The 27,534-nt window shown below is 42.8% G+C and overlaps 1 protein-coding gene across 1 annotated transcript; it reads left to right on the top strand.

Moving 5' to 3' along the window:
- Window positions 1-16,167: 16,167 nt before the first annotated feature.
- Vlet (COMM domain containing 10 protein valette) lies at window positions 16,168-27,321 on the top strand. Its single transcript, XM_080268945.1, has 5 exons — window positions 16,168-16,263; window positions 18,428-18,529; window positions 24,135-24,290; window positions 25,539-25,636; window positions 27,196-27,321. The coding sequence occupies exons 1-5, from the start codon at window positions 16,177-16,179 to the stop codon at window positions 27,311-27,313; spliced, it is 561 nt and encodes a 186-aa protein (XP_080125071.1). The 5' UTR covers window positions 16,168-16,176; the 3' UTR covers window positions 27,314-27,321.
- Window positions 27,322-27,534: the final 213 nt, after the last annotated feature.

The raw sequence follows: 27,534 nt of genomic DNA, 5'->3' as shown, positions 1-27,534 counted from the left end.
TTTAATATTAGAAGCGTACTGCATTTTGATAATTAACTTCGGTCAGATACATAGTGTAGACTCTCAGATACAAGTGCAATGAAATCAGAGTAGCAAGATGGATATTCCTATATCCAATCTCGTGATGTAGCATTGCTTACTTCTTCCTTCACCTTTATCATTCTTTTTCTGTCTGCCCTCTTCTCTTCCTATTTCTCTCATCTTTCCTGTCACTTTTTATTACTCTTCATTCCTTTTCAGGTGGCTTTTCATTGAATAACAAGCCTAAAGGTTTCCTGTAAGCCAGGAAACCATTTACAGTGCTGGGTGGTAACCATATAACCAACCCATACGTGTTCCCTGTGTCAAGTGGGTTAGTGGAGGGTTAGTGCCCCTCCCCATAAAACAACTATCTCGGAGATAAACAGCCACCCTTTACGGGATTGTGGTGTCTGGGTATAGCTAAGTAAATAGAAGATGGATATGCAGTACCACTTTGCTGAACAGTTATGGGCAAAATTAAGAGGATAGTGGATTAGTAAGGGGATGCATGTAGGTAGGCTAAGATGGATTGGCTATATGGAAGGAATTTGTGAAAGTAACTGGTGTGGCACAAAAGTGAACTTAGGAATGATGTCCCCTTCAGGCAGACTGAAGATGGGAAACTTAGAGGGATATTTGTGGATACAGTAATGCAGCTTGAAACCTAGATGAACAGGGCTGATGTAAACAGACACAGAACTTCACTGGACTTTTTGCTTTCTTCCATTTTTCTTTATTCTGGTCAACCTTACTGAGATGCAGAAGATGGGGTAAGAGACTGGTGCATGTATGAACGATTATGAACTTGGTTAATGAAGGTTTGTGGCTGTTTTGTGATATAAACGTTGAGAGTATGAGTGTGGGAGAAGGATGAGGAAAGAATGAGAGAGATGAGGAGGAGAGAGAGAGAGCTGGATGAAGAACCGGAAGAAAGGTAAAGGAGGAAAGGAACTTGTGCACAAAAGGAGGAGGGAAAAAGAGAAACAAACAGGAAGAAATAGGACACTTGTGAGGAAAGGAACAAAGGGGAAGTGACAGGAGAAAGAAAGAAATAGAATGTGAGGGGAGAGAAAGGACTAAAGTGGGAGGAAAGGCATGAAGAAGTAGAGAGAGAGAGAGAGAAACTGACTGTAGAAGGGAGTGCACTGAATATTCCATAACATAAAATATTTGGGTGAAAAATAGGTAACAAATATAATGATGGTAGTGGTCAAGTGGTGTAGGACATGACTAGTGACTGGTAAGACATGAAATCAACTCTGGATATCAGTGCCCAAGTGGTGGCATATGCAGTGATGTGTGGCGTCATCTCTTGTGCAGGGGAGAGTTACCAGGCCTCAGGAAATGGACTCAGCTACTCAGCAAGATATTTCAAACTACTATTAACCACTTCAGTTTTGAGAGGTCTATCCTAGGCTGAATGAAACTTTGCTAATAATGTTGCAAGAAAATACAAATACCGTACCTTCATTGTGGATGGGGTAGCAGCAGGGCCAGGAAGCACAGCATGTTAATGACACCAAAACACCAAGTCTGGGGCTGAGGTGAGGGCCTGGAGACCAAACCAGGTGCTTATGAATATGTAATAAATATTCTGTATTACTGTAATTACATCTAACATGTCTGATGACCTTTTCACACTGAGAATAGAATATCAGATGTTTTTTTTTTTCTTGGAGGGCAGAAGATATCAGTACAGTACAGGTGAAGTATCACTGACCCATACTGTCTCTTGGCACTGAGCCCCAAGGTGTTTTTCCCAGACCCTGGTTAGCAATAGTGTAGCTCTTTCTAACCCATTTATGAGATTGTCCATTAGCTGAATAAAATGATCTGAGGATTGTCACAACTAAATTAGGTATCACCATATTGAGTAGGACATGTACAGTGCCTTAAAAAAGTACTATTTCCATACATTTAATTTGAAATACTGCATGAAGTTGGACAACACGACATACACTGTACTGTACGATGGTACTAGAGAAGGATGGCCTCACAAGATGGCATTGTTATAACCAGCAACTCTACTGCCTGATTATACAAACTTCCCTCAGCTCCCTATCCCTCAAAAGGGGGAGGTCACTGAGTGAGTACTGAGGCAGAAGAGTCAGGATACTAAGAACATGAGCATATAGCGTCTATGCAGTGTAATGAACACTGATGGGAGTTTAAAGGAGGAAAGGGTTCTGCAGGGAATGAGAGTTGTAGGTACATAGATGGTGGTGACAAGGAATAGGGAGGTGAGCTTAAAGGAGTTACTCCATGTCAGCGTTTTGTTCCCACCCAGACATATGGATGTTAAGCTTGGACTTGACTGGATGGACACAAGTAAAGAGTGGAGTGGAAAAAAGTGGAATGTCTGTACCTACATGGAGAGACAGAATGATAAAGAAGTCTGTGAGGATAGTGATGCTGATTTGGGTGCGCTTAAAAATGATAGGTGAACCTGGAGATGGTCTGGCTGGCTATGTGGAGTGAACTGAGTGAGAGATTGACTTGGAGAGGGTGTATGAGTGAGGTGGAGGTAGATTTGGGGGTGGGAAAACTGTGAATGAGGTACATAGGTATATGAGTGACAGTGGTGTAGGATGGGAGGAGGGTTGTAGATGTTAGGGGAAAGGGTGACATGGAGGAGAGTTATAATGGCCACTTTCTACAGGATTAAGGCATGTGGTTATAGAGAGAGAGTTTACAGTTATGCTAAGTGAGGGTCCAGTGGAATAGTGGCTGTTTTGATGTCTGAATTGGTGACATTAAACTGACGGAAAATACCGTACACACTCACCACAAGTAAGGTGAGAGTACTGAAAGAACAAAAAACTCAACCCCAACATTAACATCATCTAACCTACAGCGTACAACTATAATACTATTTTCCGTTTTGCCAACTACACATATTTTATCACCCCATATATAAAAAAAAAAGGAAGGGGAGGGAGGAAGGGGGGGCAGATAGAGAACAAGGGCAAATGACACACCCACAGTACACAGACCAAATCCATTCAAAGGTCTCTCACGAGGCATATCAGATGGGCAAACCAATAGCAGTAGCCTGATGGTGGGGTCATGTGTAGGAAACCTTGAGACTTGGGTGCAGAAGAAGCCCATGTACCAGTATCACCCACATACTGATCCCACACACAAAATTTCAAGTCCTTCTGCCTGAATGTCACCTATGTTTTTAACCTTGCAGTGACAAATACTATACTGTACTGTATTCAGCTCAGGGGAAACTTCTACTGAATGGGTTAATATAAGGCTGAATCAGTCTCCTCCATTCTGAAAGTTCTCTCAGTAGTGGAATAAAGCAAAGAAAATAAATACAAAACTCTGACTAAAGATGTCAAACCATCTGCCCACAGTAAACGCCTGCCATTACCTCATTAATATGCTTTCAACAGCCAAGCAGAACTGGAGAGGGATGCCTTCATGCAGGGGCAGAAATTTATAGGTGGCTCCACTGCCTGGTTATGCCAGTGCCTGAATTACTTTTCCCTCCCCCAGAAGGAGAATGGTGAGCTGCAGGAGGAGGAGAACTTCGCCTGCAGTTCACTGGGTTTACATTTCAGACAAGCCTGGGGTTGCAAATAATACTCCTGATGTGAGAAACTCTTATCTGGTTATGCCAAAGTCCATCAACTCCCCCCTGATTACCCCAATAGAGGTTGGTGGAATGTAGGCTGAAGTTGCCCTCCTCCTGCAGCTCACCATTTTCCTTTCAGGGGATAGGGATGTAACTGAGGAATGTTTGTATAACCAGGCAGTGGAACCACTTGATTATATCTGTGCCACCAGGTGAAGGCCTTTCTCTCCACCACCATCAGAAAGTTGCAGGAGTAAAATAGAAAATGTGTCATTGTAGTGAAGGAGTTAATAATGTTCTAACCTAGTTTTATTTAGGAACAAATGAGAGAGAGAGAGAGAGAGAGAGAGAGTTCCCAAGTACAATCCCTTTCTTGTGATGTAGGAGTTAAGAGGTTGCTTGCACCGCATACGTCAACAAACTGCCCAGCTGTCCCAACATCAATAACTACATACAAGAAGGTAGGATGACTCTACGAACATCTCCACCATGACTATATTTTAAATTTAATCAATGCATTAGTGTCCCTGGTTTGTGTGTGTGTGTGGGATTTTTAGAAAGGATGGGACTGGAGTGTATTGGTGTTGTGATGAGGGGTAGATTGAGATGGTTTGGGAGGAAGGATTGGACTGGAGTGTATTGGTGTTGTGATGAAGAGGGGTAGATTGAGATGGTTTGGGAGGAAGGATGTAACTGGAGTGTATTGGTGTTGTGATGAGGATGGGTAGATTGAGATAGTTTGGGAGGAAGGATGGGACTGGAGTGTATTGGTGTTGTGATGAGGAGGGGTAGATTGAGATAGTTTGGGAGGAAGGATGGGATTGGAGTGTGTTGGTGTTGTGATGAGAAGGGGCAGATTGAGATGGTTTGCCAGGAAGGATGAGACTGGAGTGTATTGGGGTTGTGATGAGGATGGTTAGATTGAGATAGTTTGAGAGGAAGGATGGGACTGGAGTGTACTGCTGTTGTGATGAGTAGGGGTCGATTGAAATAGTTTGGGAGGAAGGATGGGACTGGAGTGTATTGGTGCTATGACAAGAAGGGGTAGATTGAGATGGTTTGGGAGGAAGGATGGGACTGGAGTGTATTGGTGTTGTGATGGGGAGGGGTAGACTGAGATGGTTTGGCAGGAAGACTGGGACTGGAGTGTATTGGTGTTGTGATGAGGAAGGGTAGATTGAGATGGTTTGGCAGGAAGGATGGGACTGGAGTGAACTGGGGTTGTGATGAGGAGGGGTACACTGAGATGGTCTGGGAGGAAGGATGGGACTGGAGTGTATTGGTGTTGTGATGAGGAGGGGTAGATTGAGATGGTTTGCGAGGAAGTATGGGACAGGAGTGTATTGGTGTTGTGATGAGAAGGGGTAGATTGAGATGGTTTGGGAGGAAGGATGGGACTGGAGTGTACTGGTGTTGTGATGAGGAGGGGTAGATTGAGGTGGTTTGGCAGGAAGGATGGGACTGTACTGGTGTTGTGATGAGGTGGGGTAGATTGAGATTGTTTGGGAGGAAGGATGGGACTGGAGTGTATTGGTGTTGTAATGAGGAGGGGTAGATTGAGATGGTTTGGGAGGAAGGATGTGACTGGAGTGTATTGGTGTTGTGGTAAGGAAGGACAGATTGAGATGGTTTGGGAGGAAGGATGGGACTGGAGTGCACTGGTGTTGTGATGAGGAGAGACAGATTGAGATGGTTTGGGAGGAAGGAAGGGACTGGAGTGTATTGGTGTTGTGATGAGGTGGGGTAGATTGAGATGGTTTGGGAGGAAGGATGGGACTGGAGTGTATTGGTGCTGTGATGAGGAGGGGTAGATTGAGATGGTTTAGGAGGAAGGATGGGACTTAATTGTATTGGTGTTGTGATGAGGTGGGGTAGATTGAGATGGTTTGGAAGGATGGGACTGGAGTGTATTGGTGTTGTGATGAGAAGGGGTAGACTGAGATGGTTTAGGAGGAAGGATGGGACTGGAGTGTATTGATGTTGTGATGAGGAGGAGTAGATTGAGATGCTCTGTGCAAATGGAGAGGATGGAGGATGACAATTGGGTGTAGAAGGTAAGAAGTGTGAAAGCCAGGGGTTGGGTTGTGAGAGGCAGATAGAAAAAGACCTTTGACAATTGCGTGACCTCAGGGATATGGGACTGAACAGGGAGGCTGCCAGAGATCAAGCTGCAAGGACAGCCACTTTTAGGTGACCAAGGATGACACATGCAGGCACGTTGAAGCATTTATGACTGATACAATTTGATACTACTCAAGGGCCACAAGTTGTTGTCAGGAAGGGTGTCTGGTTGCAAAGTGCTAAATACATCAACAAGGTCTTAAAAATCAACACATTGCCCTAGCCCCTGTGGAGGGGAGTGTATGGCATAAAACTGCATCACCACTGCCCAGTGACTTTTGGTGGCATAAATCAGAGGAGAGGGACATCAGAGGAGAGAAAAACAGTCCCAAGTGTTGTATAATCTCCTTCATTCTGGTGATATTGGAGCTATGAGGCAGCCTGGTAATGGATAATTGGAATGCCATATCCCAGCACCAGTGAGTACAATTTCTTTATTAGCCCTTCTAGCATGATTGTATTTGCCATCTATCAGGGGCGTACCTAGAGATCTGGGGACCCGGGGGGCTAGGTTCTTTGCGGGGCCATCCTTCTGGAGGGGGGGCCCTGCAAAGAACCTAGCCCCCCTGATTCTCAAAACTTATCTCATATTTCAGCTGGGATTGTCGGGATGATAAATATATATATTTTTAAATATTAATAATAAAACTTATAAATTTTTAAGGCTTTTGGGGGCCCCCCCTTAATTGGGGGCCCAGGGGGCAGTTTCAAACAGCTCCCCCATCAGCTACGCCACTGCCATCTATCACTGTATTTATATATTCAGTTGGCCATGGTCTAATGGGGTATAGCAAAAGGTCACATGTTTGATTCCATCCAAGGGTCATTGGTTGTTATGAAGGGCACCTGATTGTGAAGTGATAAATATTTTAACAGTCCACATAATAAGGGCAGTGGCCCTGCCACCATACTGGGGACTGTATGACATAAAACTGCATCATCATTCCTGTAGGAATGGTCCCTCAGACTGAAGGGGGGTTGGGAACTACTTCAATATGAACCATTTTCTTCTTGCTTACACCAGAATTATCTTCCTCACCCTGTATCTCCTCTAACTTTGACCCCCAGTCTTTTAAAGTGTCCAGACATCTTGAAATGAATAGATTTTGAATTTGGATTTTTTCTTTTGTATTTTTGAAAGAACATTGCTCATGTAATGCCACTCAGGGATGAGTGAGGCTGGTCACTCTCATCTTAAATGTCGAGACCAACTTCCTAGCCCCGGGCTCCTATGCTCCTCATGGGGCAATGCAGGATTGGATGATGGATGGATGGATGGACAACTTTGCAGGATATAGCCTTTAGTTCTTTCTTTTGCACTGAAAGAAAAAGTTCAATTCAGGAAAGACTTTTCATACTGAAGGGGTTACATCCTCTAGCCCTCATCCCTCAGGCCTAAGCTTAGCAGGGATTACCTGTTTGCATACAGTACAGCACTTGTCCTTAGGTTGTGTTAGTAGGATAAGATAAAAATGAGTTTGAGCACATACTGTAGTCAGGTAGTGTAGGCAGTAAGGAACCACCAGCCCTGTACTGTATACACAGAACTCTTCTATTATTGTTTATATCATTGGTTTTACAGTATTTCCGTGATGTTACATTGTGAATTATTCCTTCCCTTTTCCTGAAGCCAGTACATTCTGAAGCTGTCACTAAACTTTCATTATATATTAATAATTATGTTCAAAACATGAAGCCTTATATTTTAATTTTGGCACTTACTATATATCTACAAAGAAAGTGCTGAATATTAATTACAAAAGGACTGAAATATTCACAATCAGTAGTGGTCTAAACTGTATATACAAAAAAAGGGGAGTGTTAAAAGACACTGACTCCCCCATACCTCAACTCAAATGTACCCTATTGAGGACCAACCCAAAATTTGTCTTTCGGCTTAAGAATAAAACAAAAGATATCCAAAGCTTGATGTACAGCAACTACAGTATGTGGAATTTACTACTACTGTATAGGCTAACACAGTACTGCAGTAAGCCTTCATTCTGTCTCCATTTTGACATATATTTTTGCTAGCTTGTACTTAATATTAGAAATACTAACTAATAAAGTTCCAGTGTAATTTCACCCACTTTACAGTAGCTATTGTTAAAAAAAAAAAAAAAAAAAAATTGAAATGTATCCCTGACTGAACTTATGAGGCTGTTTGAATTTTAGTGCCATGAAATGTTCAAACAGATGTAAATATAATTTCTTCTGATATCAAGTTGTCTTATAACTCCACCCAGAATGGGGCCCGGGGCTAGGCTGCTGTCCGGGCATACATGGCAACAACAACCCAGCGTGACAAGAAAACACCTCTGGCCGCCCCTTACGGGAATACGGCGTCTGGCTGTAGATTAACCAGTCCCGGTATAATTCCTGCCACAATCAAGTTTCTTCTGGGATGGTGCTCATGTCCCGGGAAGGAGTCCAGCGAGAGGTGGCAAATCTCGGTGTACGCGATGGAGGGAGACCCGCCGCCATGCTGGGGTCAGTGCTGCAGGTCTGGCACTTGGTCACTCTCGGACGCATTTCTGTGGTTGACAGATATAATATCTGATAGTGAACAAGTGATCCTGGCGAGCTCTGGAGTTGCCTATCCTTTCCTACGACGATGGTTTGCTTCTTAAGAGTTTCCGCGCCCAACTTCAGCTTGAACTGGATCTTGTGACAGCGAGCGATGGCCAGAGGTACTCGTGGGACATGCTTAAACCAGTAGTGCATCAGGGTCCTTCCATCTCGTCCCGTTGCCTCACAGATCCATCTTTCCTTGGGAGTATCGAGGGTGAAGAGAGTTTTGTACCGACGCAAGCATCGGACGCCATATTTACGTCTCTTTAACTGAATTTGGAGATGAGAGGGTTGGGGCAGGGGAGGCAGGGCAGCAGTGACGCCATTCACCAGCAACTCGAAATACCTCATTATCCACTAAAATTAAACAATGTACAGTAAAAATGTATTAGTTACATGTACTGTACGTATGACTACAAGTATTCTAACGATATTTGATAAATTACTTGAGCTAGCTATATGAGTAAAGGAAATAACCTACGATGCTTCACTTACGTCTCACCTTGTCGCGATAGTGCTGAAAAATGGCAGCTGAACATACGTTGCGGTGCTAAGAGCTGGGGGGATGTGATGCGATGCTAACAGCTGAGGATTCGATGCGTTGTGATGAGATGCTGAGTACTGTAATTCGCTAATGGCAGTGGATTGATGTACCAGGATAGTGCCACGGTTTGACGTGCCACCTCTTTAACACGTGACTGAATTATTTTAAGCAGTCGCACGTCCAGCACCAAAGTAAGTGAGAAGGAAGGATAAGTATGGGGTACGTTAGTAACAATACGCATGTACTGTATGTACCTGAGTAGTTAATAAATAAGCTTGTACGTATCTCACTAGACCTTGGTATGTATGTTCGTAGTTAGTAAGCTTTTACGTATGTTCGTACTAACAAAATTACGTATTTATGAGCGTAGGTGCTTACGTAAGTTGAATTAAAATTTCGTTTTGTACTTCGTACGTGCGTTGTGTTTATTGGGAATGTGATATGGTTAATTAATGTATTTGTATGAACTTTTTTTTGTACCTGGCCAGTCCATAGTGAAATATTGCTAGCAGATTAATGATATTACCCCATAGACTGAGCGTAAGAAGTAATCCTTTTGTTTCCTTGATAAACGGGTGGGTGAGTTTGGGCTCCTTGTCAGTTGTTTTTTCGTCAGTGTTATCAAAAGAAATGTTATAATAATAATAATAATAATAATAATAATAACAATAACTAAATAAAGTTAATGCTGAGTTAGCATTTTTGCTGCTAGATCTTATTTATGGTCAGTTTTATACATGAACAAGAAATTTATCGGTACTTTAAGGTTTGTGTATAGTATAGCGATAATCTGGAAATTTAATAATTTTTCTTGGGATTTTCTGGATTTTTCTTGCTTAGTTACATTTGAGTGGTTTTAGCAAGTTTAACGATAGTGAAGTTAGCGAACTGGCGCTAAGTGGGCGGAGGATGTAAACACAGGCAGGAGAGAAGTACAGTATTCCGTAATTAATTTCTCCCTGACAGTAGTATAGTGTATCCTGTGTCCTGCATATCCCACCAGGCAACTAGAAAACGACAGTAATTGCCACCAGCTGGTATTGCAAGCCCCCGAAATAAGAACAGAGAGTGTGGGGAGCACTTGTACTGATTTCGTGGTCTTATAATTACCAGACATGCTGAACTTAACGAAGAGGTTTGTACGATAATTTCACCTTTTTGCCTGCTGTCTCATGTGTGTTATATATTTGTATTTTACATATAGGCCTTTAGCAGTTTGGTAAATTTTTGCAGTTTGGACAGTCAGGGTTACAGTGGAATCTCTTTTATCCGAAAATCATGGGACTTTCAAAGTTTCTTTTAATCGATTTTTTCGGATAAACGATACTGTAATAATATGTAGGATACAAGGGGACAGTATTGTGCTCACCCATCACCCATTTCTGGCGACGTCTAGCTCACCACCACCAGCACCCCAAAAGCCACTCAGCCATCACCAAAATACTTCATACATTGTAGTAACTACGTATGTAACTGCACTTTTGGAACTGTAATAGAAACTGTCAACTTAAATAAATCTTCACTCAAATAAACTTAAATAAACCATCACCAAAACAATTACGTTATTCACTGTAAGCAATTCGAACAAATGAAGTCTTAAACATAATTGTTTTTTTCATATTTTCTGTTTCCTTATTCAGTCATTTCCACATAATCTCCCACATCATCCAAATCTTCCGAGGTGGTGGATCGCTCTAGTGACTAGCAGAGCATCCGTAAACTAATGCTAGTGGCGCGAAACAAGCCCGCGGTGTTTGAATTTTTGGATAGATTTAAGATTTTTGCAGTTAATCGAAATGAGAACGTTTTATTAAAACTTACGGTTAATGGCATATTAAGGTTAACCCGTCACGTCCCGAGCTGTTTCGCACCTCCGACACCCCCCAATCCCAAGGTATTTTCGAAAAATTATTTTTTGACTAAAACCTCCGCTTTTGGTGAGAAACATTGAAATTTCATAGAGAAATCGCTCACCTGAGGTTTAAAATACTCGATCCAGGTAGCAGTACCTCCTTACTTGACTGGGTTTTCTAACAGGCTGGCACCAAAGAAAACGAGTTCTATGGGAGGGCAACTATTTCACACCACTCATAAACGGTATTTATTTATTTACTTGGTACGAATTTATATGTACCAAGTAAATATGTGATAGAGACAGTATGGATCAGTTGGATCAAGGATTGTGTGGGTAAAGTTGAAAGTTGGAATACAAATGTGGGCGATTGTGTGTGTGTATGCGCCAACGCAAGATCGTGCTAGAAGAGTGAGAGAAGAGTTCTGGACAAATGTAGAAGTATGCATGGAAAAGTTTGGAAGGAATGATAGAGTGTTTTTGATTGGTGATATGAATGGTAAAGTTGGGAATGTGAAGGTGGATGGAATAGTTGGTGAGTGGGGTGTGCCTGCTGAGATAGATGAGAATGGGAGTACGTTAGTGGACATTTGTGCTGGGAGGGGGTTGGTGATAGCCAATACCCTCTTCAGGCATAAAATGATCCACAGGTATACATGTGAGTGATGAGAAGGGTGGGTGGTGAATTGAGTGAAAGGAAGGCAATGATTGATTATGTGTGTGTGGATGAAAGGATGCGAAGATGTATATTGGATGCAAGAGTTTATAGAGGTTGGGGGAGTGGACTTTCTGACCACTACTTGGTGGTGGCCAGAGTTAAAGTTCAAGTAAGATGGAGGAATAGAAGAAGGGAAAGACGAGAGGAAGGAGTAGTTGCAAGGAGAGTGGAAAGGTTACAAGAGGATGAGAACAAGGCAGAGAGTAAGAGAGAAGTGGAGGAACGATTGGGCAAATATGAGTTGGAGCAGATGGGGGGACGTGGAAGGTGTGTGTAGAATATTTACAGAAGAAATATGTGCAGCATGTGATGTGGTGTGTGGAAGGAAGAAGACGGAGGGGGTGCAAGGAACAGCGTGGTGGACTGAAGAGGTGAAACGGGCTGTGGCACAAAAGAAGAAAGCATACAATGAATGGATGAGAAATAGGGACGTGGAAGAAGTTGAGAGGTGGAAGAGAGAGTTATATGTAGAAAGGAAGAGAGAGGTGAAAAGATTAGTAAGAGAGAGTAAGAAGAGAGTGGATGAGGAATTTGGAAGGAATTTGAGTGTAAAGTGGAGGGACTGTAAGAAAATGTTCTGGAAAGAGGTGAAAAGAGTAAGACAGGGTGGAAGTGAAGTTAGCAGGGGAGTGAAAGATAAAAATGGTAGATTACTAGTGGAGAAGGGAGAAAAAGTGAGCAGATGGAGAGAACACTTTAAGGAATTGTTGAACGTGGAGGATGGAAGTAATGCAAGTATAAGTGGCTGGGGAATGGCTGGGAGAAGGAGGAGGTGAGAAGACAGGAAGAAATCAGTAGGATAGAAGTTGTGGAAGCAATGAAGAAAGTTAAATCAGGGAAAGCCCCAGGAATTGATGGAGTGTGTGGTGAAATGTTGAAGCATGGGGGAGAGATAGTAGTAGAATGGATGTGGAAGATGTGCAGATTGGCCTGGGAGGAAGGTAGAGTCCCAGAGGATTGGAAGTCAGGTATAATTATTCCCTTGTACAAAGGAAAAGGGGAAAAAGAAGTGTGTGGTAATCATAGGGGCATTTGTCTTCTTAGTATAATAGGAAAAGTGTATGGTAGGATACTTATTGACAGAGTTAGAGAAGAACAGAGAAATTAGTTGGAGAAGAACAGGAGGCTTTAGGAAGGGAAGAGGTTGTGTAGATCAGATATTCATTCTCAGATCTTTAGTGGAAAAGTTTCTAGAGAAGGGAAAGAAGTTGTATGCGGCTTTCATGGATTTGGAGAAAGCATATGACAGGGTGGATAGACTAGGATTGTGGAAAGTGTTAAGAATATATGGAGTAGATGGGAAGTTGTTGAATGCTGTGAAGAGTATGTACGATGGTGCGAAGGCTGCAGTGCGTGTGGATGGTGAACTAAGTGAATTTTTCTCTTTGAAAGTTGGGTTGAAACAGGGATGTGTCATGTCTCCATGGTTGTTCAATCTGTACATGGATGGGGTAATAAAAGAGGTACAAGGTAGGGTAGTGGATGTTGGAGTGGCCCTGGTGAGAGAGGATAGTGTTTGGAAACTCCCTTTACTGTTGTTTGCAGATGATACCGTGTTGTTGAGTGAAGACGAAGGAGAGCTGCAAGGCTTGGTGGATGAGTTTGAGAGAGTGTGTAGGAAACGGAATCTAAAGGTGAATGTAGGGAAGAGTAAAGTGATGGTCTTTGAGAGAGGTGAAGTCAGTGAATGTACAGCGAGGTTGGATGGTGAGGAATTGGAAAATGTGAGTACGTTTAAGTACTTGGGTAGTGTGATGAGTAAGGATGGAGGTTTGGAGGGTGAAGTGCTTGAAAGGGTACAGCAGGGAAGAAAGGTTGCTGGTTCTTTGAAAGCAGTGATAAGAAACAGGGAAGTGAGCATGGAAGTGAAAAAGTTACTACATGACAGTATTGTGATACCAACTCTAACGTACGGAAGTGAAGCGTGGACGTTGTTGGAAGGACACAAGTCAAGAGTGAGAGCCGTGGAAATGAGTTATTTAAGAGGAGCCTGTGGAGTCACATGGAGAGACAGGCTGATGAATGAGGATATAAAGGAGCATTGTGGTGTTGATGTGGATGTGATAGGAAGCGTTATGAGGAACACACTGAGGTGGTTTGGCCATGTGGAGAGGATGGAGGGTGAAAGACTGACGAAGAGAGTGTATGTGAGTGAGGTGGAGGGGGAGAGAGGGAGGGGGAGGCCGAGGATGAGATGGAGAGATGGGGTGGAGAGGTATATGAGAGAGGGGGGTGTGAGTTGGGAGCAGGGCAGTGAAATGGCGGGGGACAGGGCGACTTGGAGGCGATTTGTTTGTGGCCACCCCAAACGGGATTGAGGCGTCTGGCAATAGATAGATAGATAGACGAGAGTATATTGGTTTTCAAACAGTAATATAGGCATTATAAGCATTGTTTCACTCACTAACTCATCAACATACCTGACCTTCTTTTGCCACATTACCTGATCATCATTTCTGAGTGTTTCTTCCTCTAATGCTTTGTAAACTTTGTCCTCCACATTGTCGTCGATTGGGGAATCACTCTGGCCCTGAATGTCTTTATTGGCCAGGTCACTGGTAACAGGTGAATTGTCGAGACAATGGCGTGCAGGGGGGGGGAGAGGTTATGTGGTGTAAGGCATTGTCCCTGCTTGGCATCTTGTAGAGGAATAGAGGAAGGTGTCCCGTGTATACGTACGCAAAATCACGCGCGAAAATTGAAAATTGTGCAAATTAGGGACCTTGCAATTGCACGACGTACTAGTACGTTGTCGGGACTGGCAAATGCAAAATGTTGCAACATACCCATACGTCGACGGGACGTCTCGGGTTAAAAGAATTTCGGATAAAAGAGACTCCACTGTATTATTATTATTTTTTTTTTTTCCACCTAACCCAGCCAGACCTAGCAAATTTCGTCTACTTAAAGTAACCCAGTAGGCCGTCTCTAATCATCTGTAACTAATCTAACCTAGTCTAATCTAACTAATCTGACTAACAGCCAATAAGCATGACTGTCTGAAACTGCAAAATTCCACTTTTTTTTTTTTTTTTTCTAGAATTTTACGGTGCTGGTTATGCTATACACAGTTTACTCACCTTGTCCCAGAATTTTGTCCTTCTGCAACTAATTTCATGTTGCTCACTAGCGGAACAAAACAAAACTTCAGCACTGCATCCTTTCTGTAGCACATCTTTGTGACTAGCATATTTGGAATGTTGGACTCTTGTTACTCTCCTTCATTCAAGATGAGGATGGTAATTTTAGGTCAAGTAAGAGTAATAACAGTATAGTTATTGACTACTATAATTATTTATTATATTGTGGTGAAATGCCACACATCTGTTTTGGTTTGATTGGGTTTGGTTCATATAGAGAAGATGAAAATATCGACATCGAAAAGTTTTGTATTTCCTCCTCCTCCTCCTCATCATCATCCAATCCTGCATTGCCCCATAAGGAGCATAGGAGCCTGGGGCTAGGCAGGTTAGTCCTGACATTTAAGATGAGAGTGACCAGCCTCATTCATCCCTGAGAGGCATTACATGTGCAATAAACCCCAACCATTCCCTGGATATAAACCTTCACTGGCTCAATCCAATTGAAGCACCATAATTACCCACTAAACCACCAAGTGCCAAAATTTGGTTATATGGTTACCACCCAGCGTAGTAAATGGTTTCCTGGTGTACAGGAAACCATTTGGCTTGTCACTTAGTGTAGAGTCACTCACAGGCAGAAGGAAGAGGAAAGAATGAAGGAAAGAAAGACAGAAGAGGGAGTGTAAAGTCACCCGTAGGCAGAAGGATGAGAAAAGAATGAAGGAAAGAAAAACAGAAGAGGATGGAAGGCAAGAAGGATGGAGGAGCGGAAAAGGTGGACACCTGAGAGCAGCACTACATCGAGTGACTGGATGGTGAGCGCCCCCACCAACCAATAAGTTTTGTAGTATTAGCTTATGTCATGTTAAGAATAGAATTTTTTTTTGTGCAAACAGCTTTGAGCTTGTATCAGGTACTTGCCAAACAGTGTTATGTTTCAGTTTAGCCTTAGGTAAGGAAAGTACATTACCAAAGGTCTTTTCACATGTGTTTAAGAAATTGCTTTTTATTTTATTTATAGCTAAATTCAAGCGAAATAATGTTCAACAGGTACCTGACATTATGTAATAGCAATTTTGTTGTGATATTCATTTGTTTAATAGATGCTTTGCTCAAATACTGCAGAAATTATCAGCATTGATGTTGTGAATAGCCTACGGTATTCCTTGTAGCCTATAACTTGCAGTGGTCAGTATACTGTACGGATATACAGTATTTAGTTTTTGCTGGGAATAGGCGATGATGCTTAAATATACTGGTATTATCATTGTCTGTTTTTAACCGGGTGCCACAATCTGATAAGGGATGGCCTTTTGTCTTTGGGTAAGTTGTTTTATGGGGAGGAGCACTAACCCTTTACCAACCCACATGTTGCCATGTAGGAAACATGTATGGTTTGGTTATATGGTTACCCTCCAGCAGTGTAAATGGTTACTTGGCTCACAGGAAATCATTAGGCTTGTCACTCAGTGTAAAGATACCAGAAAAGGTAAGAGTGATAAAAAGTGACAGGAGAGATGAGAGAGATAGGAAGGGGGGAGGGTAAACACAGAAAGAATGATAAGGGTGAAGCAAGAAATAGGCAGCACTACGTCAGTTGATGTGAGTGGATGAGGGTTGCCACCGGTGTTATTATTACCATCCATCATCTAAATAGTTTTGTGTTGCAGGTTGGAGGTGGGCATGAAGCTGCTGAATGATGTGGATGTTGGGAAGATGAAGGGTGTGGTGACGCGCGTGTGCACAGCCATTACCGCTGCACGCTCCCAGGTGTGTCACACTTTACACTCTTTTTCACTTCTTCTTGGTCTAAAACTGGCATCTTTTCATCTTGAATGCTGAGTTAAACAAGAGATAAACACTAGACTATGCCGGCAATCATGAAGATGTGGTATGGAAAGGATGTAAAGTTGTTATGGTGTCCTATTCTGCCATTGAGGTACAGTATGTGAAATAAACAGCAAAAGGACAGAAATCTTGGCCAAATTAAGGGGAACTATATAAACCTCTTTTCCATCCTGTTGTGTAAGAACAGCATAGACTCAAGACCTGAGAGCTGAAAGCCCATCCTGAATGTATTCACAAATGAAAAACTTAATTTGAAAAAAAAAAAAAAAAAAAAAAAAAAAAGTTAATATCTCATATTATTAGTCATAGTGGAACTGATCCCAGGCTTTTATATCCGATGTAAATTTGCCAAAGTTTTATTTTTAACACAGGCACTTCCTAGTGTGACCATAGGGGCCAGAATAGCTCAGTGGTAACCAGTGCTTGTGCTTCACAACCTTACGATTTGGCAGTTCAAGCCTGCACCAGGGTAGTGTATTTCCAGTAAGAGATGTAGTGGTCTCTTCAAGGAAGGATCCCTCCTAGGGATTCACCTTTAGTATGGCCAGATGAAAGAGCATATTTTTAATTATGTGTACACCAATATCTTAATTAATTTTCTGCCATAATACAGGTATACTGTACTCGCAGTGATCACTTCCACATTGCCCTGTCCTCTGTGCTTTGGCTACCTTGAGTCTAACTCATCCCCTTCTGTCATATACCTCTTCACTCCATCACCCTTGGTGTTCCCCTTCCCCTTCTATCCAGCCATCTCACTCACATATGCTCTTCTAGTCAGTCGTTCATTCTCCATCCTCTGTACATGGCCAAGCCAGTTCAAAATATTTTTCTTAACACTTTCAGTGACAGAAATATCAACACCACAACTCATGGTATTGCACTGTTTATAAATGCCCCAATGTGTGTGCATGCATTGGCCTTGGGTCACCCTATGGTGGTTCTCCATGCAGCTCAGTTTCTGGTAGCCTCCCTGGTCACTCCTACTGTATATCCCTGAGGTCACAGTCTGTGAACTCGTCCCAGGTCATTTTCAGTCTGCCTCTTGCAACCCTACCCCCGATGTTCACACTTCTCATTTTCTGCACCGAATTGTCATCCTCCATCCTCTCAGCATGCCTGAACCATCTCGATTTACCCCACTTCATCACATCACCAATACATTCCAGTCCCATCCTTCTTCTCAACTCATCAGTCGCAGTCATAGCCCTCCTCCCCCTGGCCTCTAATTCAAGGACACATTCTTCAGTTGCTAGAATTTCTCTCAAATGAATGTAGTAATATAGTGTTAGTCTGAATGTGGTGCTAAGATGTATGAGTAGCAGGGAAAGGGTTACACAAGATAGTTTTTGAAGTATTTGATTGCTAGAATGTATCTGTTGAAATAAGTCTTTATGCTTGGTCTAGCTTAAATTCACTGTCACTCTCTCTCTCTCTCTCTTTATTATCCACATTAACTTTTTTTTTGATGAAGTAAATTCCATCACTATATATAAAAGCTGATACTGTTGGTGCAAGGCCGAAAGGAAAAAAATTCTCAATGTCACCTTTTTTTTTAATGTTGATTTTGCTATTAAATCGACAGAAACTTACACCTGTAGAAATGTTTTCTGTTAAAGTTCCATTGCTATCTGTAAAGCTGATACACCAATTCTCCCAGTTTACAGTACCAAGTATATGTCAGATGATGTGATACTTAGGAACCCATCCATGATTTATATATAATGTACCATAGTAGTAATTGTAGCTCCAGGTTCATGTGGACGTAAACCCTGTAGACTGCTGGTTGAAGTCACATATCTCTTAGAGTCCACCATCTTCCATTGAGAAGACAGAGAGGGAGTTGAGGGGCATTTGTATAACCAAGCAATGGCGCCATCTGTTTGTATCTGTGCCACCACATGATTCCATCCCTCTCCAGCACCTCAATGACAGTTGTTATTGTTGCAACCCCAGGCATATCTAGATGTAACACAACACGTAGGATACGGGTCACTTCAACCAGTTGCACAGAGAGGTCTTTGGTTGAAGCTGTGTTGATGGACTGTTGAAGCATGAAAAAGTAAAATTATGCATTTACAAACAGGTGTTCACTGGTGAGGAGGAGGAGAAGCTGAGTGCATCGCTGGGGCTGAGTTTAGATCAGACCCACCAGCTGGTCAGCACCGTCATACATATTCTGCACCAGGTGAGTTGCAGAGGAGGCAGGATCAGCAGAGAGGGAGGGACAGTCATGAGCAAAAGTTTACTGACACTTCTTTGCTGGTTGTGGCTGTGAATTATTTATGTGATAACAATATGATGCACACAAGAAAAAGATTAGAGATGGGAGAATAATAGCTAGCTTTTGATTAGGGGAAATGAGAAGTATGAAAGGCAGCATGCAGTGCTGGTAGAGGATTGTTGGTGAACTTTTTGATGACTGTACGCTAAGTATTGGTTGGGATATACTGGACTTCCAAACTAAGTATCAGAGAATAATAAAATAATGTTATTGTTAACAGTGTGTTGCTTTCAGGTCCATTAAAAATGATACCATGTTTCCAGTTTAAGGCTTAGCGTTGACTGTGATGTTGTTGAGCCATTTTGTGGATTGGAAGCTAAGCTAAACCCTTGAGGCACTTAGGGGTGGCTGTTCATGGAAAACTACCATCTATATATATTTAGCCCATCAAACTTTCAGCTTTGAAACAGGCAGTCAAGGTACCTGTCAGTTTTCTAGAGACACATCTTATTTCCTGTGCTTGTGGTTTTCCCATTCACTGTGTACCTCTCTAGACTCATAGGCAAAGGAAGGTGCATGTCTGTCAACTCTTTGTTTCCCTCCCTCATAAGACCATCATCTCTATCCTGTTGTATGCCACAGAAATGACTCAAAAAATGATTACAATGACATCTCATTTTGTGCTGAACTGGTTTACACAAATTCATTTGGAGTGCCATCATAAATACATGCTGTACTGTGATTGCACGGAAAGTGACCCTATTCATACAAACTGGATTAAAGAGATTGGTTAAGAAACCAGTTGATGGTGTTTACACTTGCTTTAAGGCTAGGGAAATATACAGTCATGCTTCGATATGCTGGGGTTATTGTACATCAAGAAAAAACTCATTGCATAATGACTTAAATACCAAGGTTGATATTACATGGGTTCATTGGGGATAGGGAGAGGACCAAGGACCATGTAACCTAATATCTCAAAAAAACATACCCTTTTAGGCTGGCCCTTGGATCCCTTGGTAGCACCGTGCATTTCACCAGGGGTAGCATCCCTGCCAGACATGATTTCAAGTCACAAGTTTCAATATTTCACACACACACAAAGTTATCACCCAATATCACACACTATCACACACGGAGGGTTGGTGCCCCTCCCCGGAAAACAACCAACTAAAAAAACAAACAATAAGCCTCGGACAAGGACTGACCAAACGTTGACGACCAAGGACCGGACAAAGGACATTGCAATTGGAACGTGGAATGTAAGGGGAGCAAATGATGAGGTGAAAGAGAGAGAGATTGTCCAGGTGCTTGAGGATGCAAAAGTGGATGTATGTGGAATAACTGAAACAAAATGGAGAGGAGAAAGTGTGAGAGAATGGGAGTATGGATGGGGTATATGTGCAGGAGTAGGTGAGAATGAGAGGGCAAAGGAAGGAGTATGTATAGTTGTGAGTAAAAGATGGAAGAGGAGCATAAGACAGTATGGATCAGTTGGATCAAGGATTGTGTGGGTAAAGTTGAAAGTTGGAATACAAATGTGGGCGATTGTGTGTGTGTATGCGCCAACACAAGATCGTGCTAGAAGAGTGAGAGAAGAGTTCTGGACAAATGTAGAAGTGTGCATGGAAAAGTTTGGAAGGAATGATAGAGTGTTTTTGATTGGTGATATGAATGGTAAAGTTGGGAATGTGAAAGTGGATGGAATAGTTGGTGAGTGGGGTGTGCCTGCTGAGATAGATGAGAATGGGAGTGAGTTAGTGGACATTTGTGCTGGGAGGGGGTTGGTGATAGCCAATACCTTCTTCAGGCATAAAATGATCCACAGGTATACATGGCGAGTGATGAGAAGGGTGGGTGGTGAATTGAGTGAAAGGAAGGCAATGATTGATTATGTGTGTGTGGATGAAAGGATGCGAAGATGTATATTGGATGCAAGAGTTTATAGAGGTTGGGGGAGTGGACTTTCTGACCACTACTTGGTGGTGGCCAGAGTTAAAGTTCAAGTAAGATGGAGGAATAGAAGAAGGGAAAGACGAGAGGAAGTAGTTGCAAGGAGAGTGGAAAGGTTACAAGAGGATGAGAAAAAGGCAGAGTATAAGAGAGAAGTGGAGGAACGATTGGGCAAATATGAGTTGCAGCAGATGGGGGACGTGGAAGGTGTGTGTAGAATATTTACAGAAGAAATATGTGCAGCATGTGATGTGGTGTGTGGAAGGAAGAGAAGACGGAGGGGGGTGCAAGGAACAGCGTGGTGGACTGAAGAGGTGAAACGGGCTGTGGCACAAAGAAGAAGGCATACAATGAATGGATGAGAAATAGGGGCGTGGAAGAAGTTGAGAGGTGGAAGAGAGAGTTATATGTAGAAAGAAAGAGAGAGGTGAAAAGATTAGTAAGAGAGAGTAAGAAGAGAGTGGATGAGGAATTTGGAAGGAATTTGAGTGTAAAGTGGAGGGACTGTAAGAAAATGTTCTGGAAAGAGGTGAAAAGAGTAAGACAGGGTGGAAGTGGAGTTAGCAGGGGAGTGAAAGATAAAAATGGTAGATTACTAGTGGAGAAGGGAGAAAAAGTGAGCAGATGGAGAGAACACTTTAAGGAATTGCTGAACGTGGAGGATGGAAGTAATGCGAGTATAAGTGGCTGGGGAATGGCTGGAAGAAGGAGGGAGGTGAGAAGACAGGAAGAAATCAGTAGGATAGAAGTTGTGGAAGCAATGAAGAAAGTTAAATCAGGGAAAGCCCCAGGAATTGATGGAGTGTGTGGTGAAATGCTGAAGCATGGGGGAGAGATAGTAGTAGAATGGATGTGGAAGATGTGCAGATTGGCCTGGGAGGAAGGTAGAGTCCCGGAGGATTGGAAGTCAGGTATAATTATTCCCTTGTACAAAGGAAAAGGGGAAAAAGAAGTGTGTGGTAATCATAGGGGCATTTGTCTTCTTAGTATAATAGGAAAAGTATATGGTAGGATACTTATTGACAGAGTTAGAGAAAGAACAGAGAAATTAGTTGGAGAAGAACAGGGAGGCTTTAGGAAGGGAAGAGGTTGTGTAGATCAGATATTCATTCTCAGATCTTTAGTGGAAAAGTTTCTAGAGAAGGGAAAGAAGTTGTATGCGGCTTTCATGGATTTGGAGAAAGCATATGACAGAGTGGATAGACTAGGATTGTGGAAAGTGTTAAGAATATATGGAATAGATGGGAAGTTGTTGAATGCTGTGAAGAGTATGTACGATGGTGCGAAGGCTGCAGTGCGTGTGGATGGGGAACTAAGTGAATTTTTCTCTTTGAAAGTTGGGTTGAAACAGGGATGTGTCATGTCTCCATGGTTGTTCAATCTGTACATGGATGGGGTAATAAAAGAGGTACAAGGTAGGGTAGTGGATGTTGGAGTGGCCCTGGTGAGAGAGGATAGTGTTTGGAAACTCCCTGTACTGTTTTTTGCAGATGATACTCTGTTGTTGAGTGAAGACGAAGGGGAGCTGCAAGGCTTGGTGGATGAGTTTGAGAGAGTGTGTAAGAAACGGAATCTAAAGGTGAATGTAGGGAAGAGTAAAGTGATGGTCTTTGAGAGAGGTGAAGTCAGTGAATGTACAGCGAGGTTGGATGGTGAGGAATTGGAAAATGTGAGTACGTTTAAGTACTTGGGTAGTGTGATGAGTAAGGATGGAGGTTTGGAGGGTGAAGTGCTTGAAAGGGTACAGCAGGGAAGAAAGGTTGCTGGTTCTTTGAAAGCAGTGATAAGAAACAGGGAAGTGAGCATGGAAGTGAAAAAGTTACTACATGACAGTATTGTGATACCAACTCTAACGTACGGAAGTGAAGCTTGGACGTTGTTGGAAGGACACAAGTCAAGAGTGAGAGCCGTGGAAATGAGTTATTTAAGAGGAGCCTGTGGAGTCACATGGAGAGACAGGCTGACGAATGAGGATATAAAGGAGCGTTGTGGTGTTGATGTGGATGTGATAGGAAGCGTTATGAGGAACACACTGAGGTGGTTTGGCCATGTGGAGAGGATGGAGGGTGAAATACTGACGAAGAGAGTGTATGTGAGTGAGGTGGAGGGGGAAAGAGGGAGGGGGAGGCCGAGGATGAGATGGAGAGATGGGGTGTAGAGGTATATGAGAGAGGGGGGTGTGAGTTGGGAGCAGGGGAGTGAAATGGCGGGGGACAGGGCGACTTGGAGGCGATTTGTTTGTGGCCACCCCAAACGGGATTGAGGCGTCTGGCAATAGATAGATAGAGATCACACACTACACTATTCGTTGCATGCTTGCACTGTTATTTGGCAGTAGCATTGGTGTTCAGTGGCCTTGCACATATAAAATGAAACAAAAGGGAGACGGTAACAGTGAATGTAAACACTGGGCAGCCATCTTGGCTCAAATGTCTGACTGTCAACTTGCATGAGAGGCACCATGTACTCACTGGATTGTTGTACACAGCCACCTCAGTTATCATATAAGTGAATTTTCCATCATTATTGTGGAATTGGGTATAACTTTTAGTTCTTTCTTTCAATTTATTGCATATCAGGCTGTGTGCAAAAGTGGCCGTAATTGTGAAAACTGGGAGCCTTATGCCTTTCAGTGCGGTTAAGGGTTGGAGTGCAAATTTTATACACATCGGCTGTTATAAATGAAACAAACTAACTTTTTAGCCATTTATTATCACCATTATTTCCGATGATGATCAGAGGGTCTTTAAATATACTGTACAGTGTATGATTATGGTTCATGAGGAAAGAAAGAAAAACTTGAGAAGTGAACCAGAGACTGAGGGGAAAATTTTGGAATTTCTATTTACTCTAAGCTGAAAGACAGTGGGTTTTAAGTCTGTGTTTCATTTACATGTTACTTCTTGGGGATGCATTAACCATGTACAGAGAGGGGTCTCAGTATGTGAGGAAAAAATTAGATTATACTGTATGTTAGCAAGTTGTGTGGGTGATTCAGATGGTGTTGTTTGCACAGAATAATGACGACTATAGTGACAGTGTATGTGTTGGGTGATACATCTGAGGTTGGGGAGTGTCTGAGGGAGAGAAGGCAGATAGGATGCTGCTAAATACTGCTACTCAAACCCGTATTATTATTATTTTTTAAAATCTATCAAACATTTCTTATATCTATCAAGCATCCAGTTCCTTAGTGTCCCATCAAGAGTGTAGGGTCCTGGGGCTGGGCTATGTAGTTTAAACATCTAAGGTAAGAGTGACCAGTTGCTTTTCCCTGAGTATTATTGTGGTAGTGATTAACTTGAGTCAACCCATGGATATAATCTCTGTAACTGAAGTGCCCTGGCCCACTAGACCACCAAGTGTTTATTTGTTTGCAGTTAAGTTGCCGCACAACTTATTAAATAAATGTGACCTACAGGGGTTTAGATTCAAGAGGTGGTTGGGGCTTACTGCTCATATATAGTAATGCCACTTGCATGAGCAAAGGTGGACACCCTCTCCTTATATGCTAGGACAGAGTAATGCAGCCCCATGTCCCTATGCTCCTGATGAGGCAGAAATATGATTCAATGATAGATGGATGGATTGCTTCAACCACTTTGTATCTTTGCAGGCAGCTCAGGGCACAGTTCGTCCAGGTGTGTTAGAGGAACACCTGGTGGCAGCGGGACTGAGTAAGGAGAGGGCAGAGGTGGTGGGACAGCTGTGGGCAACACACGCCAGGGGCATCGTCAGCACACTACGCCAACAGTCACTGGCACAGAAACAGGTGGGATGGCATGACAGGCAATAAGATAACTTATAGCTGTAGTCAGTCTGCATTATGTGAGAACCACAATCTGAATGAACTTTGTGGGAATTGAATACTGACTTTGGAGAATGTGTTAATGAAAGAGTATTTTCTTTCAGGCAGTTTTATTTATGTTTCAGATAGATGCAAACTCTTGTTAACCCCAGAAGTTGGTGTTGGAACATGCATCTGTCAGCAGAGTAAGGGGTTAATCAGCGCTGTATCTTATTGTGCCAGTTTGAAAATTCTTTCCTCAACTGAATATACATGTAATCATTTAAGTGAGAAATGTCACTAGAGGGCCCAAACACACTATGGCTGGGCGTTGCTGTATCTCTTTGTGGTGATTTTCTCTGCAGTTGTCAAAAAATTATATTCAGGACTGCAAATATGTATCAGATGTATACTGTACCATATTGTAATATGGTGTCTCTATTTATTGATTTATCTACCTATCTATTGCCATACGCCTTAATCCTGTAAAGGGTGGCCACAAACAAATCACCTCCATATCACCCTGCCCTCCACCATTTCACTGCCCTGCTCCCAGCTCACACCCCCCTCTCTCATATACCTCTCCACTCTATCCCTCCATCTCATCCTTAGCCTCCCCCACCCTCTCCCCTCCTCCATCTCACTCACATACATTCTCCTTGTCAGTATCTCGCTCTCCATTCTCTCCATATGGCCAAACCATCTCAGTGAATTTCTCCTAATGCTTTCTATCACTTCCACATCGACACCACAGTGTTTCTTCACTTCCTTATTTGTCAGTCTGTCTCTCCATGTGACTCCACATGCTCCTTTCAGATAACTGTCTTCCCCTGCTGTCACTCATGATTTATGTTCCTCCAACAGGGTCTGTGTTGAATGTTGCAAAAATTTGGATGGAGGAGTTACTTGAGATTGTGTCAAACTGTTTTGCTATGTGTGCTTTCTCCTGTGCCAAATGAACTCATTTGGTGGCAGGACCGGTAGTCATTGTAGTTGTGGCCATAGGTTCACAAAAATGTAAATCCAGTGGGCTGCATCCTGAAGTTGCTCTTCTTTTGCAGTCCACCATCCTGTTTTCATGAGGAAGTTGAGGAATGTTTGTTTGGCTGGTTAGCATTGCCACAAAGTCATATCAGTGCCATCACATGAAGGAATCTCTGTCTCTCTAGAGCATTATGGTAGCAAAAATATAACAAAATAGGGTCTCATGTCGGTTTACTCTTTTGCCCCCAGTTGGATGGCATTGAGTGGTCACTGCAACTAGAGGCTGCCACTTCCACCAGGTCCCGTCAGGCCCGACCCCTCGCATTAATGCAGTTCTCACTCTCAAGGTATAGTGTTTTAGGCACCGTTGTATTTTGCAGGACCCTTTGTCGCTGTAGTTTTCTGTCAGTGCACCCATCTGTTACAGCCAGTGCACAGAATTGAATTACCTCCCACACTCTTCCTACATATAGCACAAGCCATTCTCCACCCTCCACAGGGCCATCATCCACTCACCTGACCACCGCATTAGTTTTACCCTCATTCACTCAAACCATAGACCTCCATACCATTTTTTCCTTTTTTCCATCTTTCCATCAAATTTTCTGTCCCATTCCCTTCATAGTAACAGCAGTTATTATAAAGGCCATTAGCATATAATAGCTTCCAAGCTAGAAACCAAGTTATATTGAAAGTGTATGTACTGTGCATCAGAGCAGGACACAGTGGTAATATGCACCCTAATAAATAGCTGTATGGAAAGTATTGAGTGGACAGTGGTACTAATTGCCCCTCTGGTATAACACTGAACCAGCCCACCCCAGCACTAACACCTTCAGTGCATCTGAGATCCAAGAGTGAAAATGTGATCTGACGCTGCCCAGGTGATGACATGTGATGGCTGTTGATGTGTTGAAGGCAAACTGCTGAACCTTGGAGTCAGGCTCCCTACCTTGTGTCTGAAGACAGATACAGTATGTACATAGAAACTACTGCTGAAATGAATACCCGCAGGTTATAATTATTCATCCTTTATTGTTCCTTCAGAAGCTTAGGGATACAGGGCTAGGCTACTCAGTCCAGAAATTTTATGGCAAGAGTGACCAGTTACTTTTCCCTGAGAGGTGTTATGTGAGCAATACACCCTGTGAATGTAAATGCCTGTGAGACACATGAAGTTAGAGCACCATAACCCACAAACCACCAGGGGTCAAGATGTAGGCTAAATGGTAACCACCTAATATAAACAGTTTTCAGGGTTAGGCTGCAGGAAATTATTTGGCTTGTCACTCAGTGTGGAGTCACCGATAAGTAACATTTCAGTACATGGTATATAAACACTAATGAAGACCTGGTGCTAGAGAGGGTTGCCATTATATGTTGACGTGGCCTGCTGTCCCACCGGACCCAGGTTCGAATCCCGGCTGGGGCAGGGAACAGTTTAAGGATTTGAATTTCATTAAAATCAGGCTTTACTGATCTACCAGAAGACCCGCTGACATGTCGTAAAAATACCCCCGCTAATACCAACACACCAGTCCTGTATGAGACAGCCCTAGCATGTATTCAATATGGACGGTGGGTGTTAGCGCCGAAGAGGTGACATGTAGAGGTGTATGGTATGTAGGAGGACTGCTGGGCCTTGATAGCAGGCTGTGAAACCTATGCCCAGAGTCGGTCACATTAAAAAAAAAAAAAAAAAAAAAAAAAAAAAAAATGGATATTTCTGCTGCTTGGTTATACTAGTATCCCTCATCTCCCTCCTGATCATCCTAAAGTACCATAAGTTGGTGCACTGTAAGGACTGTTTTAGCCTGCAGTCCACTGGGTTCATGTCCAGATAATCCTGGGACAGCAACAACAATAATAATAATAAACAACAACAACAATGATTTCCCTGTTGCAGTCCTGGAGGAGGTGGGGGAGAGCGTGAGAAAATGGTGGTGCAGATGGATCAGCCACAGCTGTACCACCTCTACCAGCAGCTGGAGGAGGTGCAGGCACAGCTGGATGCACTCAGGTAGACCAGAACACACACACACACACACACACACACACACACACACACACACACACACACACACACACACACACACACACACACACACACACACACACACACACACACACAGGATGGTGTTCTCATGTAGTTAGGAAGCTAACTACCAGTTTTCTCTACATTTGGACCATTAATATTCTCTTATATGGTAATTATGCAGACAGCTTTGATATTAACCCGTGGATT

Source organism: Coenobita brevimanus, chromosome 4, assembly GCF_032717465.1.
Source record: "Coenobita brevimanus isolate Jiangsu-jjx chromosome 4, ASM3271746v2, whole genome shotgun sequence".
Classification (NCBI taxonomy): Eukaryota; Metazoa; Arthropoda; class Malacostraca; order Decapoda; family Coenobitidae; genus Coenobita; species Coenobita brevimanus.
The sequence above is the reverse complement of the archived record's forward strand: the minus strand, read 5'-3'. Positions and strand labels throughout refer to the sequence as shown.

What these genes read in the sequence shown, in the direction of transcription:
- Vlet (XM_080268945.1), top strand. Translation starts at nt 16,177, where the DNA reads ATGAAGCTGCTGAATGATGTGGATGTTGGGAAGATGAAGGGTGTGGTG. An exon ending in TTACCGCTGCACGCTCCCAG is followed by an intron (nt 16,264 to 18,427) that starts GTGTGTCACACT and finishes ATTTACAAACAG; the next exon opens with GTGTTCACTGGTGAGGAGGA. An exon ending in TCATACATATTCTGCACCAG is followed by an intron (nt 18,530 to 24,134) that starts GTGAGTTGCAGA and finishes GTATCTTTGCAG; the next exon opens with GCAGCTCAGGGCACAGTTCG.